The sequence below is a fragment of the Rana temporaria genome, chromosome 3 (assembly GCF_905171775.1).
Source record: "Rana temporaria chromosome 3, aRanTem1.1, whole genome shotgun sequence".
NCBI classification, from domain to species: domain Eukaryota; kingdom Metazoa; phylum Chordata; class Amphibia; order Anura; family Ranidae; genus Rana; species Rana temporaria.
In genome coordinates this window covers 409715327-409734546 of record NC_053491.1, presented here as the reverse complement: position 1 = coordinate 409734546, position 19220 = coordinate 409715327, and the positions used below count along the sequence as shown (strand labels likewise).

The 19220-nt window shown below is 44.7% G+C and overlaps 1 protein-coding gene across 23 annotated transcripts in view; it reads left to right on the top strand.

The window, feature by feature from the left end:
- Positions 1-19220, top strand: part of CAMK2B (calcium/calmodulin dependent protein kinase II beta) — a 219548-nt gene that overhangs the window by 113437 nt on the left and 86891 nt on the right. For all 23 annotated transcript variants that reach the window (XM_040346001.1, XM_040346006.1, XM_040345999.1 and 20 more), the window contains exon 4: positions 10442-10496. In XM_040346001.1, the coding sequence (XP_040201935.1) occupies positions 10442-10496 (55 nt within the window). The remainder of the gene's footprint in view (positions 1-10441; positions 10497-19220) is intronic.

Here is a 19220-nt window from a genome sequence, read left to right as displayed (position 1 = left end):
GTGATCCCATAGCTCCGGCTCTGTACAGCTATCCTTCAGGCATCCTGCCCTCAATCCTGTACCAAGAGGCACCGTTCTGCTCCTAAGGACGGCGGGCACCCGATCCAGGCAGGCATGATGGTGAACAAATACGGGCCCCCGGCGCCCCAATCCACGGCGGAGCAACTGGCCCGGTTTAAGAGGCAAGATGGCGCCGATCCTCCAGCAGTGCACGAGGCCGCGCCGCAGCCTGCTCCAATCGCAGCACAGGACCTGCTCTTTTCTGCACTTAGGATGAGTCCTTTGAGTCTCTGGCTTACTCAGAGGACTCTGCATCACTGAGCCCCCCCCCCCCCCTCCGCTGCTGAGCCTACCCTGGCTGAGATCCTGGTGGTCATTAAGGATGTTAAGTCCTCCCTCACTTTACAGATGGAGAGCATCCATATTGATTTCTTCCATCTGAAGCAAGATGTCCAAAACCTAAGGGATAGGACTGGGGAGGTGGAGGGTCGTGTCAGCTCCCTGGAGGACGTTGTGCAGCCCCTTTCTGTTAATGTGTGCACGGCCACGGATGAGTTGGGGGCCCTAAGAGCTAAGCTGGATGATTTGGAGAACCGTTCCAGGAGGAACAACCTCCGCTTTGTTGGGTTCCCGGAACGATCAGAGGGTTCCCGTCCAGAGAGATTTTTGCATAAATGGCTGCGTGATGTTTTTGGGATGGAGGAATTTTCCAAAACCTTTGAAATTGAAAGGGCGCACCGTACTGCCGCAACCTGGGGCCCCCCCAAGGTTGCAACCTGGGGCTCCCCTCAAGATGAATTTCCGGGACAAGGTTAATATTCTACGCCTGGCCAGAGAAAAAGGTCCCCTCAAGTTCAACGGTAATAACATCTCCATCTATCCGGATTTCTCTGCTGAGGTACAGCGCCAGCACATAACTTTTGCTGCGGTGAAAGACCGCCTCCGCAACGAAGGCCTTCCCTATGCAATGTTGTTCCCTGCTAAGTTGAGGATCATACAGTATATGAAGGCAAAGCTCACTTCTGCTCCTGTCCTAAAGAAGCTATGTCCTGGCTGGATGCAAGATTTGGGAAACACCCCAGATACCGTCACAACTGAACTTACAGGTGACAGTTCCTGAGGTTCAAGGTGACCCTTCATTTCTCCTACCTGCCTTAAGGGGCTTGGTCTTCTGGGAATCTATTCCTGTGCCTTCCCTCCAGTGATCGGAGACTGGACCTAACTGTGACCTAATCCTATTGAGAAGGAGGGTGGGGGTTATACCTTTTATTTTTCCTTTACATTGGGGTTTTTATCTATCCTTTATCCCCTCACTTCCAAGTTTTATTGGCTTTCTTCCGTGTTTTTTTTTTTTTTTTTTCAGCTGAGGCCACTGTTGCACTATTGACAAATCTGATGTGAACTTTAACAGCAATACCCTTTGCACTGCCTGTAGGTTATTATCACTAAAGTGCCACCTGCACTTATCACTGTTTGTGCCTTTTAGTCTCAATTTCTTTCAGATCCTGCAATATGGACACTTCCATTACATTTGGGAGCCCATATGGAACTACCACTTCCCCTGGTACTAGTAGGTGGCGAGGCCACAGGGCTCCTTGCTCCCTCTCATGCCTGTTGCTGAGGGGGTGGGATTTTGTTTTGGGATCCAATGCTTACTGTGTTGGGGTTAGTAGAGCAGGGTGGGGGTGTGTACTTTGGCGGTGTTCTGGATGCAGAGAATGACCGGCCACTCTGAGGTTTGGTTGATAAGTTTGCTCCTATGAAAAATAGCCTTTTGTTACTAATGCATCCCTGTTATACACTGTATCATGGTGGATATTATCTGTGGTGTACTACATTATATATTATTCTTGCATTGTTCCCGTACTAACTGCACTTACTCATGGCGGACACGGTTAAACTTATTTCATGGAATGTTAGAGGGTTGAACTCACAAGCGGTCCCTAATGTTTTCCTATTTAAAAAAACACAAACCCCATATTATCTGTCTTCAAGAGACTCACCTTATGGGATCTAAGCTAAAGTCCCTTAAACGTCCCTGGTTGGCTACTCAATATCATGCCACTTACTCCAGTTTCTCACGCGGGGTCTCAATTTTGGTGGCAAAGGCCCTCGCGGCTGAGACTTTGCATGTGAAATCGGATCCCGCAGGTAGATTTGTTATACTTACCCTCCGTATAGCTTCCTCAATTTTCACGTTAGTAAATATATATATATATTCCTCCACCTTTTTCTCCAGAGGTTCTCTCCCATCTATCACTAATGTTATTATCCAGAGCCCCGGGTCCCCTGCTCTTTGTAGGTTATTTCAACGCTGTACTTGACCCTATGGTGGACCGATTGCGGGGTGGGGGCAGGCCCTATCCCTCCTTTGTTGACTGGACCCAGGTATTTGCCCTTACTGAGCTGTGGCGTTTGAAGCACCCAGATGACAGACAGTTTTCCTGTCATTCGGACTCCTTTCATACTATGTCTCGCATAGATATGGCATTTTCCCCGGCGGATGTACTTCCACTGGTTCATTTAATTACATATTTGCCCAGAGGGATTTCGGATCATGCCCCTTTGCTGGTTGGTCTCCTCCTTCTGCCAAAAGCTGGCCCTTGGGTCTGGACATTGAATTCCTACTGGCTTGAGGACGAGATTGTGCAGGTAGAGTGTCAAAAGGGTATGACTGAATACTGGAGACTGAACCAGGGTACCACTGGATTCAGCAATGCCTGGGAGGCTTCCAAGGCATTGCTGAGAGGAACCTTTATGTCAATTATGGGTATCCAGCTTAAAAATAACCAGCAGCGCACTGAGGAACTAGAACAGGCTTTGGTGCAGTCGGAGGCTGAGTACTCTAAACGGCCTTCTGCGGCTACGTTGACCCCCTGGCTTCATAGTCGCAGGGAATATGAACTTTGTTTACTGGATCTCACTAAAAAACGTATGCTCTATGTCACACAGAAGACATTTGAGCATGGTAACAAAGCGGGTCTACTCGTATATCTTACCAGAGCTGATTGTGCCCCTAACTCTATTTCTAGGATATCAGTCTCAGAGAATAAGATTAGTGCTGTCCCTCAGGATATAGCAGAGGCCTTTCTTTCCTTTTATCGGGACCTCTACACCTCCAGAGCTGACTACTCAGAGACACAGCTTGATGATTATTTCAGCCAAATATCACTCCCTAGATTGATGGATCACGTTCGGGGTGAGTTGGATGAACCGCTGTCTGTGGAGGAACTTTCACTTGCGATCTTACAGATGCCGGCTCATAAGTCGCCAGGTTTGGACGGGTTTCCAGTGGAATGGTATATGAAATTTCAACACCTCCTTGGCCCTCTTTTGCTGAAGACGTATAATGCGGCATTGAAGGAAGGGGTACTTCCCCCCTCAATCTTCTTAAGCCTAGAAAAGATCCGCTGAAATGTGACTCTTATCGACCGATATCCCTTATAAATGTCGATACCAAAATTCTGGCTAAGGCTCTGGCAAACAGTCTGAACAGGGTGATTGCTCACTTGGTGGGAAGTGATCAAGGTGGTTTCATACTGGGTCGGTCGACCAGGATGAACATTAGCAGACTGTTCCATAACTTGATGTTTATGCACGACTGTCCGTCGACTCAGATTGTGGTGTCCCTAGACATCTGCAAGGCCTTTGACAGTGTGGAATGGCCATACCTGTTTCGGGTCTTGCAGTTGTATGGCTTGGGCCCTCGGCTTATTCCCTTGATCCGACTCCTCTATACCATGCCACTCGCCCGTATTCACAGGTTACTGACGCCTTTCAGATTACCAGGGGAACCAGACAGGGCTGCCCTCTATCGCCCCTTCTGTTTGCCCTGGCTATGGAGCCCCTTGCTATTCGGATCCGTACTTCTCCACTCCTTTGTGGATTACCCATAAATGGTATGAGGAGCGGATCTCTCTCTATGCAGATGATACATTAGTGTACTTGGCTGACTCTCGGGACTTTATTGCTAACTTGTTAACAATAGTGTCTACTTTTGGGGACTTCTCCGGATTCAGAGTGAATTGGGAGAAATCCACCATCTTCCCCATAGATCAGACTCCTGCTCTACAAACTCACTCAGATTCTAGGTTACAGGTAGCCACCTCTTTTAGATACCTAGGTGTTGTGGTTCAATTATATATTGCCAATAACTTGGGCCCTGTACTGCTTCAATTGCAGACCCAAACTAAGCAATGGAGGGATTTACCCCTGGATTTGATGGGGCGTGCCAACGTCTTAAAGATGATATATCTACACAAACTATTGTATGTCCTGGCTAAAGCCCCCTGCAAAATTCCCAAAACACTTTTCAAGAGCACTGATTCGATTTGTATAGCGTTCCTTTGGAATGGTAAGCCCCCTAGAGTAGCACTGGGGACGCTTCGACTTCCATCACACTTGGCAGGCTTAGCTTTCCCTGATTTTTACCTTTACTATGATGAAGCATCTCAACTGGTTAATATTCACGATTGGTTACACCCTGATTCGAACAATGCCTGCACCACCACTGAAGGTGCCATGGTCTCATCGTTCGAAACGTTACATAACACTGTCTATCGTGGATGCACCCCACCTGAACCTGGACTGACCATGCTGCGTACCTCTCTATCCTTATTCAAAACTGTGACACTCAAGCATGCCCCAGGTTCATGGTCGGCCTCTCCAAATAATCCATTATGGTTTAATCCATTCCTTCCGGAATTGGACTCCTTGCCTGACCCTCAAAGGTGGATCTCCCGAGGGGTCAAATACCTATGCCACATATACACCCCCCAGGTCTTTAAATCTTACACCCAGATGAGGGATGACTTTGACTTACCACATACTTGCTTGTTCTTTTACTACCAGCTTAGACATGCTGTGCAAGCTCAGTTTGGTTCCCTAGACAACCCGCTTTTGACTCCTGACTTAGAAAAACTCATGCGATCCCCGGACCAAACAAAACTTATCTCTACTTATTATTTAGCTCTGGCGGCAAATTCCAACCCTAGATTTAAGGCTTCACAACAAAATGGGACTCCCTAGATATCTCTATGACGGAGGATGACTGGTCTGAATTCTGTGACACTTTTAAGGCTTCTGTTATATCCTCCAGGGACAGGCTAATCCAACAAAAAATGTTCCACCAATCTCACCTAACCCCGGCTAAGATGCACAAAATGGGCATATTATCCACAATTCAGATCTTAGTCTGCAGGAGATATTACCACCACTTCTGCCCAGAGCCCTTATAAGGTACTCAGGCACTTCCTCAGAGTATTTTAAAAGGTGTTTGCACCCTCACTGATACTCTTAGGAACCCAGGGCATTCAGGTCACAGAGTACCTAGATGACCTATTTTAAAGCATTTATCTCCCTCAAAACTATCTGCAAATTTCCAAACTATCCAAATTCTTCTGGCCTAAGGATGGGCAATTAAAGCGGTCCTCCACCCTAAAGTGGAGTCCCGCTGATCGGAACCCTCCCCCCCTCCGGTGTCACTTTTGACACCTTTCAGGGGGGAGGGGGGTGCAGACACCTGTCTAAAGACAGGTATTTGCACCCACTTCCGGCCACACGATACGGGCGAAAGACGGGCATTCCGTCACATCCCGTCTGTCGCCCGTTGTGTGCTGGGAACACTCGGCTCCCAGCACACAGCGTGTGAGCCAATCGGCGGGCGCAGCGCGACTCGCGCATGCGCCGTAGGGAACCGGGCAGTGAAGCCGCAGCGCTTCACTTCCTGGTTCCCTCAGCGTGGATGGCGGGGGGAGCAGCAGAGTGACGAGCGATCGCTCGTGCTCTGCTGCGATCGGCGCTGGACTCCAGGACAGGTAAGTGTCCTAATATTAAAAGTCAGCAGCTGCAGTATTTGTAGCTGCTGACTTTTAATATTTTGTTCCCGTGGCACATCCGCTTTAACCCTCAAAAGTCTGCACTCCAGTCTTCCTTTAGTCTAAAATATTTGAACCCCATTCTAGACGTGGCCCAGGCAGAAGTTTTCCTTCTGGAAAACAAACCTTTCTCCCTAAGATCCCATGATGGGCCAAAAGATAAAAAAGACATCCCTCAGTGAGATTCTCCATGAGGGTTCTGAGCCTATGGTATGATCATTCAAGGCTGTTCCTTTACCTCTCTTCTACTTAAGGCTTCTTCAACACAACATACTGTTGGCCTGGTGCAAACAGACTGCTTTTTGTGATCTTCCAGTGCTTCTCTTTAACTCAGCAAGAAATTTCTATAGCATGGTGGATTTATAACCCAGCCTTGGAAATAGTTGATTTTGCCATAGACATGGAGGGTACCAGGGCTCAAGTCCTGCGGGAACGTGTGGGAGCGGAGTTCCTGCACTTTTTTCACAGCAAGAACTCAGTTCCCTTTGCAGGACTAGAGCAGCCGAGTCACCCGAGCCAATCCTTCACTAAGCGGCAATGCCCAGCTCGAGTCACTGTCAGGGGCAGGCGAACCTTAGTAATCCTTTTTAGAAAGAAATTGCTTCTTTCTAAATCCCGCGATAACTCGCGGCAGACCTCCGCAAAGTCTCCTGGGAACAATGACAAAAACTCCCAGGAGACATTGCGGCATCGAGGAAGTGACGGAATACCCGCACACTACCCGATGAATCCATATACAGGAAGCGGCCAGTAACATAAAGGATTACTAAGGTACAGTGGATCGAAAAAAAAACAAAAAAAACATGCGGTTTAGTGATCATGCATATGAGTGTATGATTTTTTATATTTTTTGGTGGGGAAGTGGATCTTGGGTGGGAGTTCCCACACTTTTTTCCCCAGGACTTGACCCCTGTAGGGTAGTAACTACAGAAGCTAACCTCATTGGCTGGGGAGGAATGTTCTAATATCTCATAGTATTGGGGTCCCCAAGGGAAACAAAACACCCCATCGACATTCTGGAACTCAGAACTCTGCCTTACTGGACCACCCTTGTTCAGGGACACCAATCAGGATGCAATCAGACAATGCTAAAGCAGGGTCTATATCAGTCATCAAGGGGTTACCCAGCATTCAGACAGCGTTAAAGGATAAGTTCACCTTAAAAAAATAAATGCACATATTACTTTTTTATTGGGATTTTATGTGATAGGCCAACACAAAGTGGCACATAATTGTGAAGTAGAAGGAAAATTATAAATGGTTTTCAAAAATGTAAACAAATAATTATGTGAAAAGTGGAGCGTGCATTTGTCAATACTTTGTAGAACCTCCTTTCACTGCAATTACAGCTGCAAGTCTTTGCGTATTTCTCTGCAGCCTTTGCACATCTAGAGAGTGAAATTTTTGCCCATTCTTCTTTGCAAAATGGCTCAAGCTCTGTCAGATTGGATGGAGAGCGTCTGTGAACATCAATTTTCAAGTCTTGCCACAGATTCTCAATTGGGTTTAGATCTGGACTTTGACTGAGCCATTCTAACACATGAATATGCTTTGATCTAATCCATTCCATTGTAGGTCTAGCTGTATGTCGTTGTCCTGCTGGATGGTGAACCTCCGACCCAGTCTCAAGCCTAATGAGTCATTTCTGGCTCCTGACTCTGAAGCCCTGTACACACGATTGGATATCTGATGGAATCTAATCCGATGGATTTTTTCATTGGATATCCGATGAAGCTGACTTTCATCAGTCTTGCCTACACACCATCGTTTAAAAATCCGATCGTGTCCAAAGCGGTGACGTAAAACACTACGATGTGCTGAGAAAAATGAAGTTCAATGCTTCCGAGCATACGTCGACTCGATTCTGAGCATGCATGGATTTTTGACCGATGGACTTCCCCACAGACGATTGTTTTTTTCTATCGTTTTTTTATCCATAGGAAAAATGTAAAACGGGTTCTATTTTTTTTCACCAATGGGGAAAAAAACGATGGGGCCCACACACGATCGATTCGTCCGATGAAAGCGGTCCATTTTCATCAGACAAACCGATCGTGTGTACAGGGCTTAAGAGATAGAGCAGGACAGGGGAGGGAACTCCAGCACACAGCCTGTGACTGACTGCCTCAGCTCTGCAAGTTTTGTGTGTACTGTAGGTAAGGGGTTTGTCTTTGACGCCCACATGCCACATTGTGTAGATGGGCAGTCAAGGTTTTTGTGCTGAGCACATGCTCACTGTGTGCACCCAGCAAAGACCGTTCTCAGTCTCTAATCATAATCAGGAGCCGGCAGGATGGGTCCCAGATTATGTGACCACTGTGAATGTCAATCACAGTGGTCATGTGATTAGATAGTCTGTCCAGCCCACACGGGTGTAAAGACCCATTAAAGAGGATGTCAGGGCTGGATGGGAAGGGGTGAGGCTCTTTCAGAAGGTGATTGAAATACTTACTGAGTTTGCAGCTTCTTTATCTTTAATCCTTGCCTATATTTCAGCTTAAGCTGGTGCCATAACTGCAATACCAGGTTTGCTGTTTCAGGGAAACTTCTTTCTCTTGCAGCGTCCTATGGAGCCACCCTTGCATGCAGGGACTCAAGCTTCATCTCTCTACACTGTGTGCATCAATAGAAACACAGAACATCATAGCAGTGGTGTATTTAGGTTTCGTGCTGCCCTAGGCCTGACTAAACTCGTGCACCCCCTAATTTAAATATGAACCACCCCTTCCTGTCAAGGCCACGCCCCCTTCTGTTTAAGACCCATCCTGAAATTTTTGAGTGGGGACACTAGTTCTTAGGGCCTGTGTGGAGGGGGGGGGGGGATGGATTCCCTTAATTTGCATAGATTTCCTTTTACTTCTTGTTTGGCTATGGGGCAGGAAATGAAGGGAAATCTCTGCAATGGGACTGGGATGGTAAAAAATAAACTGACAGGGGCTATAACCCTCCCTTACTCTAGCCAAAATGAAAAAAAAGTGTTGCCTTTAAGCACAAATTTCTGATAATTTTATGGAGAGGACTAAGAAGATATAACCATGCCAATGGTGCAGCAGAAAACATATAGCACAGTGAGGAAGGTTTGTGGTCCAGGATGATAGGACAGTCAAAATTAGAAGCAGCTTGTGTTACACAATAGTGTAGCGCAAGCCGGCAGGGACTCTTTCCGTGCTGCCCCCCTGCAAAGTGCTGCCCTAGGCCTGGGCCTTATTGGCCTAGGCCAGGATACAGCGTTGCATCATAGCCTAGGATTGCACAGCACACCCCAGATTCTGCCTTCCTCCTTCCTCCCCTCTTTTCCAAGCTAACAGACTGGTGGGAGACTACATTATCCACTGTTAACTCTTTCTTGCGAAAACTTAAAGTTCAGGGAAACAGCACTAAGAGAGCAGGAACCAGCAGCATTGAAAGTAGTAAATTGCAAATGAAGAAAAGACAATCGCACCATCTCTGGCCTGCTTTAGTCTCTATGTGTATTGTAACTGTAACACACCCCCCATCATTATATAACAGAAATACAAAAAACAGATGCAGACAAGCAACATTTCTACCAATGTGTGTACAATCTCCATTTCTGGCATACTCTAAAGTCTCTACTCTTGTTTTGCCCAAGCAATAAATCTGAACAACGGATCTGAACATTTAGAATAATAGTCAACCTAGATGCATGGTAAAGCTCGAAATGTGTCAATATTGTTCAATTCACAGCCCTGTGCATGATCATAGACACTAAAATGGACATTTGAGTATACTGGAGCCAGAAGGTGTAAACATTTCCAGACACAGGTATGCTGCTTGACTGTATCAAAGATCTGCATTTATTTTAGAGACTTCTGCAAAGAAGGTATGGATGGAACTGGAACAAAATTGAACTTGCACATTAAAGTGTATGCAAACCTAAACCCCTTTTTTATGTTTTAGATAAAGTGAGGAAGGATTATAATCTCTGCTGGATATTTACTGCTATTTGGGTCTCTATTAGAGAGATTTCTGCTCAAACCTTGTCCTGCTGACAACAGTCTGACAAGACAGAAAAGGAGGTAACATTTGCAACAGGGACACAGACAGAAATACGTTCCTGATAGGGTTTCTAGAATTCCCCTACTCTACTAAAGAAAATTATTTTTACTTTGCTGTTGCTTTTGTAGAGTTTTCCCCTACTTCTTTCTATATAACACTGTCAGCTGGACAGGAAGTGGGCATAAATATCCCTAATGAAACCATAAATAGTAGTAAAAAACATGCTTAAATAACCCTTCCCGACTCTAAACAAAACAGCAACAAAAAAGTTTTGACTAGACATAGACTCTAAAGACAAAACAGATAATCTCCAATTATATACATTGTGAGCTGAAAAGAGATTTGAAAAAAGAAAGCTGAATAAAAAAGCAGTGTAAAAACCCCATGGGAATATAGGAGATATATTAAAAATAAGGTTAAAGTAAACAGAGCAGGCTGATTATAAAAAGTTGGCAGTATTCTCTAAACTGCATTGTTTTTTTCCCCACTGACTGGTCTCTATTTGATACTTAAAACTGATGTTTAAATGTATGCTTTTTTTTGTGCAGTACGCCTCCATGACAGTATATCAGAGGAGGGTTTCCACTATCTCATCTTCGACCTGTAAGTATATTGCTGTCTTATTATTTTCCAATAATGGTGAGGAAATATAAAAATGTTAACAATAGTATTAAACGATGCTTCTAGATTTTACTGACTTGAGTAGACCAAAAGAATTTAGAAAGAGTACAATTTTAAAGACTAATTGGGTTGCTATAGCATTTTATACCTGTAATATATTTATAGACAGCAATGTTTTTATGCCTAGATTAGTGTTTCTATAGAACATTAAAGTAAACCTAACATACAGTATAATAAATATAAGGGCTTACCTTGTTGATGTCCTAAAATGCTAGTTGTTTTGTTTTTATCCTAAACTTTGGGTTCAAACATGTTTTTTCACCTTAATGCATCCTATGCATTAAGGTGAAAAAACATCGGATGGTACCGCCCCCCCCCCCCCCCGTTTTATTTACCTCACCCCTCGAAAGTCCTGCGCGCGTCCCCGTGATCCTCTTTGATTCCCAGCCTGCCCGTTGATTGGCTAGGCTGGATGGATTGATAGCAGCGCAGCCATTGGCAGGCGCTGCTGTCAATCACATCCGATGATGCGGCACGCCAGGGGACGGGGCCGAGTGATACAGTCGGCGGCTATGCCCGCCGCTGTATCACGGGAGCGCGCCCGCAAAAGCTTTCCACCATACGAGCACGCTCGCATGAAGGTGGAAAGCTCTTGCGAGGAGGAGTCGAGACAGCCGCCGAGGGACCCCAGAAGACAGGGTTTGGGGACACTCTGTGCAAAACGAGCTGCACAGTGGAGGTAAGTATAACATGTTTGTTATTTTTCCCAAAACATTTTTTTAACTTTAGTGTTCCTTTAAGAGTCACTGCATGGAGCAAATATGCTAATAGCCAAAGCTGAAAGTAGTCAGAATTCCTCATTTGTATGCTCGTTCCAAGTCAGTGACTGAAAGTATTAATGGCAAAATTTAAAGCTGGCCATAGATGGACTAAATTTGGCCTGTTCAGCAGGGACTGGCCCTATTTTGATCCATCTATGGATAGGCTGGTTGTACAGAAGTCAATCTCTCAATTGTCATTCAGTCCTGACGGCTGTGCTGATGAGTGTATTTTAACATCAATGAGCTCTCCCCACTATCAGAATACAAAAGCTCAGTGGGAGCGATTCCCCCATCCACCTTGAATGTATGGATGGAGGAATTTATTCATTTTTTTCTGTTCAACTTACTGGTTGAATTGAATCATGCATGGCCTGCCTCAGCATATAAGCCAGGTAACTACTATGTTCAGAAAAAAGATTTGGCTACTACTATGTTCAGAATGATACATGTTTCTTTTAATGCCACGCTTACTTGAAGATGTTTTCAGCTGTATTAAACACACAAAACAAACATTAATAGGTAGATTCAGGTACATAGGATTAACTTTAGGGCGGCGTAGCCTAGCCTGTTTAGGCTACACCGCCGTAAATTAGCTAGGCTAGTAGTGATTTTCAATCTACTTACCTGCTAATCTACGGCGGCGTAGCCTCAAACGAGCGGGCGTAAGGGCGCCTAATTCAAATGACTTGGAGGGGGGCGTGTATCATGGTAATGAGGCTTGACCTCACGTTTTTGAAGTTTTTTGTCACTGCGCATGCGCCGGGCGACTACATTTCCCAGTGCGCATTGCGGCTAAGTAGGCCGTACGGGCCTATTGATTTCGACGAGGACGTAAACAACGTAAATCCCGATTCGCGGACGACTTACGCAAACGACGTAAAAATTTCGAATTTTGCGGCGGGAACGGCGGCCATACTTAACATTACTATTCCACTAGAGCATAGCTCTAACTTTAGGCGGCCTATCTCTTACGTAAACGGCGTAAAAGTACTGTGTCGGCCTGGCATTCGTTCGTGAATCGGCGTATCCCCTCATTTACATAATCTATGCCGGCCGCAATGGAAGCGCCATCTAGCGGCCATCAGCAACATTGCAATCTAAGATAGGACGGCGCATATGTTAGATATTAGATATGTTTAAGTGTATCTCTGTTAGAGAATACACTTAAACATAGGTCGGTGCAGATTCAGAGTTAGGTTGGCTTATCTGTAGATAAGCCGGCCTAACTCTTTCTGAATCTACCTTTATATTTCAGCTTGCCAATTCTCAGGTGTTATGGTTGCATTTGTTTTCTTATTAAGGCTTTGGTTCCTTTATTTTTATCTGGTGATCCAGCCAGTTAGGCCAGCCATACATTGATCAAAATGTGTCAGGTTCAGCAGGTACCAGTCAAATTTTGATTCATGTATGGGCATGGGCGTCCGCTGAACTGTTTTCAGTGGGCCTTATTTTAAGGTCATCCATGCTCAGTCCCTTTTTGACAATGTCATGAGGGGGAAGGGCTTAGTCATTATCACATAAAGCGCAGGCATGCAAAGGTTTGAGAATCCTGATGCAACTATCAAGGAACTAGCAACTTTGAATAACAATATCATAAAAAAATGGAGTCCCCCCCAAGGAAATAACAACTCCCAGGATCAGTTACAGTTTCTTCAAAAACAATCCCCAGCTTTGCTGTCAGTTTCTGCAATAAAAATCACCAGAATTGGTGTCAGTAGCAACAATAATAACCCCCCACATCGGTGCAGATTTAGAGAATAAATACTTCAGCATCTGTACCAGTGTACATAATAATGACCCTTAGCACTGGTGTCAGTTTCCGCACTAAAAACTCCCAACATTTGGTGTAGTTTTCTGCAATAATTGATGGGAGGATATCAGGTTAGACACTTCCTAATGGCTCAGTCCCTAGGAACAGTAATGGATAATGGCCAACAGGCCCTCTTACCAGACCTGGTGAAACCGCAATAGTGATCCCTCTGGCTGGACATTCGCAACCCTCTGGGTTGCCCGGGGTAACTCTAGTCAGTAGTGTAGCATGCCTGTACCCTGGCAGTGGCTCGGTCTTTCTCCCTCTCTGGTGGTGCGGTTACAGCGTGGCTCCCTCTCCGGTTGTGCAGATACAGCGTGGCTCCCTCTCTGGTGGTGCGGGTACAGCGTGTCTCCCTCTCTGATGGTGCAGTTACAGCGTGGCTCTCTCTCTGGTGGTGCGGTTACAGCGGGGCTCTCTCTCTGGTGGTGCAGGTACAGCGTGGCTCCATCTCTGGTGGTGAGGTTACAGTGTGGCTCTCTCTCTGGTGGTGCAGGTACATCGTGGCTTTCTGGTGGTGTGGGTACAGTGTGGCTCCCTCTCTGGTGGTGCGGGTACAGCGTGGCTCTTTGGTGGTGCGAGTACAACATGGCTCCCTCTCTGGTGGTGCGGTTACAGCGTGGCTCTCTCTCTGGTGGTGCGGGTAGAGTGTGGCTCTCTCTCTGGTGGTGCGGGTACATCGTGGCTCCCTCTCTGGTGGTGCGGGTACAGCGTGGCTCTCTGGTGGTGCGGGTAGAGCGTGGCTCTCTGGTGGTGTGGGTACAGCGTGGCTCCCTCTCTGGCTTTCCCCAGCACAGTATTCTCTTTTCTCCTCTTGTAACACCCCCCCCAGCAGAGTGTTTGCATGTTGGGAGCTGTAGCATGGTGCCTGTGGACACACTGGGCCACCACTACATTTAATCCCATGATGCCCCCAGAGTCTTCTGATTGGCCCTCTGCTGTGGCCAATCATGGTGAGTAAAACAGTGGGCTTGAAAGGGGGGGGGGTGTGACAAATCCAATTAGAGCCACTCTCTCTCTTCTAGCTTCAGCTGACAGAAAGGGGAGGGGGCGATCGGGGGAGATATACAGACAGCCTGCAGCTCTCCTCTCCCTGTCACAGCGCAGCTGCTCCATTTACCAGAGAACTCGGCAGCGGCGCTGTGACAGGGAGAGGAGAGCTGCGGACTGTCTGTATATCTCCCCCCTCCCCTTTTATGTCAGCCAAAGAGAGAGAGGGTCTCTAATTGAATTTGCTGCGCCCAGCAGAGGGCTAATCAGAGAATCACGGCTGTAGGGGGGGGGGGGCAGCCTATGGAGCGGACGCCCATGTTTATGGGGCAGACTGGTTGTAGAGAAGGCAGTCTACCGATTGATATCTGTACAACCACCCTGCTGGGTTTTTCCTGATCGATTAGTACCACCAGCTATAGCCAGCAGCACTGATCTGTGTATTGTCACAATGGAAATTCTCTCTGCTGTCAGAATACAATAACTCAGCGAAAAGGATTCCCTCATCCACATTGAGTGTGTGGATAGGGGAATCAAGTACATTTTTTTCGTTCAACCTACTGGTTGAACTGCTGTAACTTTTGTATGTTTTTTTTTAAAAATCTAACAATACACTTGAAGAGACATTTTAAAACCCATCTATATTCACTCTTACCAGAATCCTCCAACACTCCATCGGAGTCACTGAAAAATAGCCAGTGAATCCGGGTATGGAGGAGCCTATGACCTCCTCCCATGATTCAGTGCTTGGGTCCCAGTGGCCAATGGCCAGTCATAAAGACTGTCACAACTGGTGACATGATACAGTGATGAAAATAAGTATTTGAACACCCTGCTATTTTGCAAGTTCTCCCACTTGGAAATCATGGAGGGGTCTGAAATTGTTATCGTAGGTGCATGTCCACTGTGAGAGACATAATCCAAAAAAATTAATCCAGAAATCACAATGTATGATTTTTTTAACTATTTATTTGTATGATACAGCTGCAAATAAGTATTTGAACACCTGAGAAAATCAATGTTAATATTTGGTACAGTAGCCTTTGTTTGCAATTACAGAGGTCAAACGTTTCTTGTAGTTTTTCACCAGGTTTGCACACACTGGAGGAGGGATTTTGGCCCACTCCTCCACACAGATCTTCTCTAGATCAGTCAGGTTTCTGGGCTGTCGCTGAGAAACACGGAGTTTGAGCTCCCTCCAAAGATTCTCTATTGGGTTTAGGTCTGGAGACTGGCTAGGCCACGCCAGAACCTTGATATGCTTCTTACAGAGCCACTCCTTGGTTATCCTGGCTGTGTGCTTCGGGTCATTGTCATGTTGGAAGACCCAGCCTCGACCCATCTTCAAAGCTCTAACTGAGGGAAGGAGGTTGTTGCCCAAAATCTCGCAATACATGGCCCCGGTCATCCTCTCCTTAATACAGTGCAGTCGCCCTGTCCCATGTGCAGAAAAACACCCCCAAAGCATGATGCTACCACCCCCATGCTTCACAGTAGGGATGGTGTTTTTGGGATGGTACTCATCATTCTTCTTCCTCCAAACACGGTTAGTGGAATTATGACCAAAAAGTTCTATTTTGGTCTCATCTGACCACATGACTTTCTCCCATGACTCCTCTGGATCATACAAATGGTCATTGGCAAACTTAAGACGGGCCTTGACATGTGCTGGTTTAAGCAGGGGAACCTTCCGTGCCATGCATGATTTCAAACCATGACGTCTTAGTGTATTACCAACAGTAACCTTGGAAACGGTGGTCCCAGCTCTTTTCAGGTCATTGGCCAGCTCCTCCCGTGTAGTCCTGGGCTGATTTCTCACCTTTCTTAGGATCATTGAGACCCCACGAGGTGAGATTTTGCATGGAGCCCCAGTCCGAGGGAGATTGACAGTCATGTTTAGCTTCTTCCATTTTCTAATGATTGCTCCAACAGTGGACCTTTTTTCACCAAGCTGCTTGGCAATTTCCCCGTAGCCCTTTCCAGCCTTGTGAAGGTGTACAATTTTGTCTCTAGTGTCTTTGGACAGCTCTTTGGTCTTTGCCATGTTGGATTCTTACTGATTGTATGGGGTGGACAGGTGTCTTTATGCAGCTAATGACCTCAAACAGGTGCATCTAATTTAGGATAATAAATGGAGTGGATGTGGACATTTTAAAGGCAGACTAACAGGTCTTTGAGGGTCAGAATTCTAGCTGATAGACAGGTGTTCAAATACTTATTTGCAGCTGTATCATACAAATAAATAGTTAAAAAATCATAAATTGTCATTTCTGAAAATTTTTTTTTTTTTGATTATGTCTCTTACAGTGGACATGCACCTACGATGACAATTTCAGACCCCTCCATGATTTCCAAGTGGGAGAACTTGCAAAATAGCAGGGTGTTCAAATACTTACTTTCCTCACTGTATATCCTGTGCATGCTTTGACACTATCCATCAAAAAAATTTGCACAAGGTTAGGACTGAAGAGCAATAAAATAATGTGATATTGTGGGGAGGATAAGTATAAGTGGGTGGACTTTAAAGAGAATGGGCAAATTTACAGAGTCATTGTAAAAATGGCAAAATGGAAAAATGATGGTGCTTTTAAGCAGGTGTTGTGGTAATGTATCAGTGGAAGTTTATATTGGTCACTGGGGGCTTTTTAGCCATTCTCAGTAGTACAACAATCAGAAAATCCCATGCCAAAGCATATTGAGAACATGCTTGTGCACATTGTGGACAGAGACTATTGGGGAAACCTAGGTTTAAACTTGTTCTACATTGTGGAAAAGTAAATTTATATGACCTTCAGCTTGTATAGTTAATGGGGGTTATTAAAAACAGAATACATTCTAATTTAGCACAAATTTATATTAGAAAGACATGTAAATATTTGCTTTTCACAGCACCAACTGTTAAGATCTGAAAGGATGGCAAAAGGAAACCCTTGGAGAAACTATGACCACACAAGGACAGTCTGATACCTTCCTGTTGTCCTTTAGTAGTTACATTTTTACATTACTGATTTTACTATTGCTACCTTATGTGAGTTAGGCACTCTTCAACTTAACCACTTTAACTATAAAGAATATTATTATACACAATTTATTTTCATGAAGTAAGATTTGCCATCCTTTGTATAAGTTCTGTTGCCCAGCTTTAAAACTCAAGTTCAAAGTCATGCCCAAAAGTATGTTGTTCAGGATGTGGCCTTTCAAGGGGTTTTAATGGGACAAGAAGAATGTACTAGCATCACATGTTGTTTTATCCTATTTATACTTCCTTTGTCTGCCTTTACGGCTTTTTCATGGCTTTTAAATATTGTTGTTTAGCTTACTGTTAACCAGTATCCCCAAGTCCTTCTCCAGCTCTGTGTTCCACTCCCTATGGGCAAAACTTGTTTTCCCATTTTGTATAGAGCAAGGGAGGGTTATAAACATTTTTTCGCTATCTCTATCCCATTGCAGAGATTTACCTCCACCTCCTGTCCCATAGCCAAACAGGAAGTGAGAGAAAATACCTGCAAATTAAGGGAATTTCTTGGGGACCTGCAGGTCACCAGAACTAGTGTCCCCAATGGAAGATTTCCCCTCTCTTACTTCTCTGGGGATTTGGGATTTTCTTTTACTTTCAATGATAATGGTAAACAGGACAAATAGAGAGGGCGAATCTCCTTAACGGGGGTACAGACTGCAATGAAAACTGACAAGTGTTCTAATCCCACTCTACTCTATCTAAAACGAAACAAAACGTTTTGCCTTTAGTTATACTTTTAACAATAAAAATAATAAAGTTATTATTTTACAGTTTAGGGTACCCCCCTACACTTGGGGAGCAGCTTTACAAACTTTTTAAACCATAAGTAAAAAATAAATAAAAACAGAAACACATTTTTGAAGTTGTGCGATGTTAATTTTTCATAATTTATTTATACTTTAATGTAATGGGGGCAGAGCTGATACAACAGCCTAAGTAAATAACCTTACATTTTTCATATTTTTATTATTGAACAGCTCATGTTGCCATTTTATCAGTTGTCTAGCTGTATAATCATGCTATTATGCAGAGGCTTAAAAATTCTACATAATGTTGTATCATCAGCAAAAAGGGCAACTGTAATGTCAATTGTTTAAAAATCAGGCCGAAGTTATATTCACTTGAATTTTACAGTCATGCCGCGTACACACGACCGTTTTTCATGACAAGAAAAATGCAATTTTTTAAATTGGTTGTGAAAAACGGTCGTGTGTAGGCTCCAGAGCATTTTTCGCGATGAGAAAAATGGGCATTAAAAATGTAGAACCTGCTCTATTTTTTCTCGTCGTCGTTTTTCTTGTCGTGAAAAAGGGTCGTGTGTAGACTTTAACGACGGGGAAAAAAACACGCATGTGCAGAAGCAAGTTATGAGAAGGGAAATTTGCATAACCAGCCCAAAGGGTGGCGCCATTTGAATGGAACTTCCCCTCTATAGTGCCGTCATACGTGTTGTTGTACGTCACTGCGCTTTGCTCGAGCATCGTGTGTATGCAAGGCAGGCTTGAAAGGAATCACGTCGAGAAAAACATATTTTTTTTCCATAACATGAATAACGGTCGTGTGTACGCAGCATCACAGTCAGTTTTAATGTTTTATCTTTCTCATGACTTTAAAAATGAGATGTGACAGACATGACCAGTGCTTTTTCCAATGATGAGATAATTAGAGGCCAAATACAACCAATTTTTCCCTTCAGAAATTAAATGTTTCTGCATGCAGAAATGCTCCCACATATTACAAGGCCTCTGTGCATTTGGTATAGTAACTAATCATTCCCTGTTTTAAAGAGAAAGGAGAATGAACCCTTTGGTATTTATTTTTTTCATTTGTTTGTCAAAGTAAGTAGCCAGAAGCATCCTGGCAGTGTGTAGATACACATGAAGACAGGTTGATAACTCTCAGAAAATGATCTGTCTATGGCCAACCTTGTATTTAAATGTGCCATTCCTACTACGGTAGGGAAGGTTCAAGTCTATTTTACAGTGACAAATCCAGGCAGCTATCTCTGTGCCCAAGGCTGTGACTGGACCTTGATTCTCCCCTAAAGCTGACTGTACATCTATCTG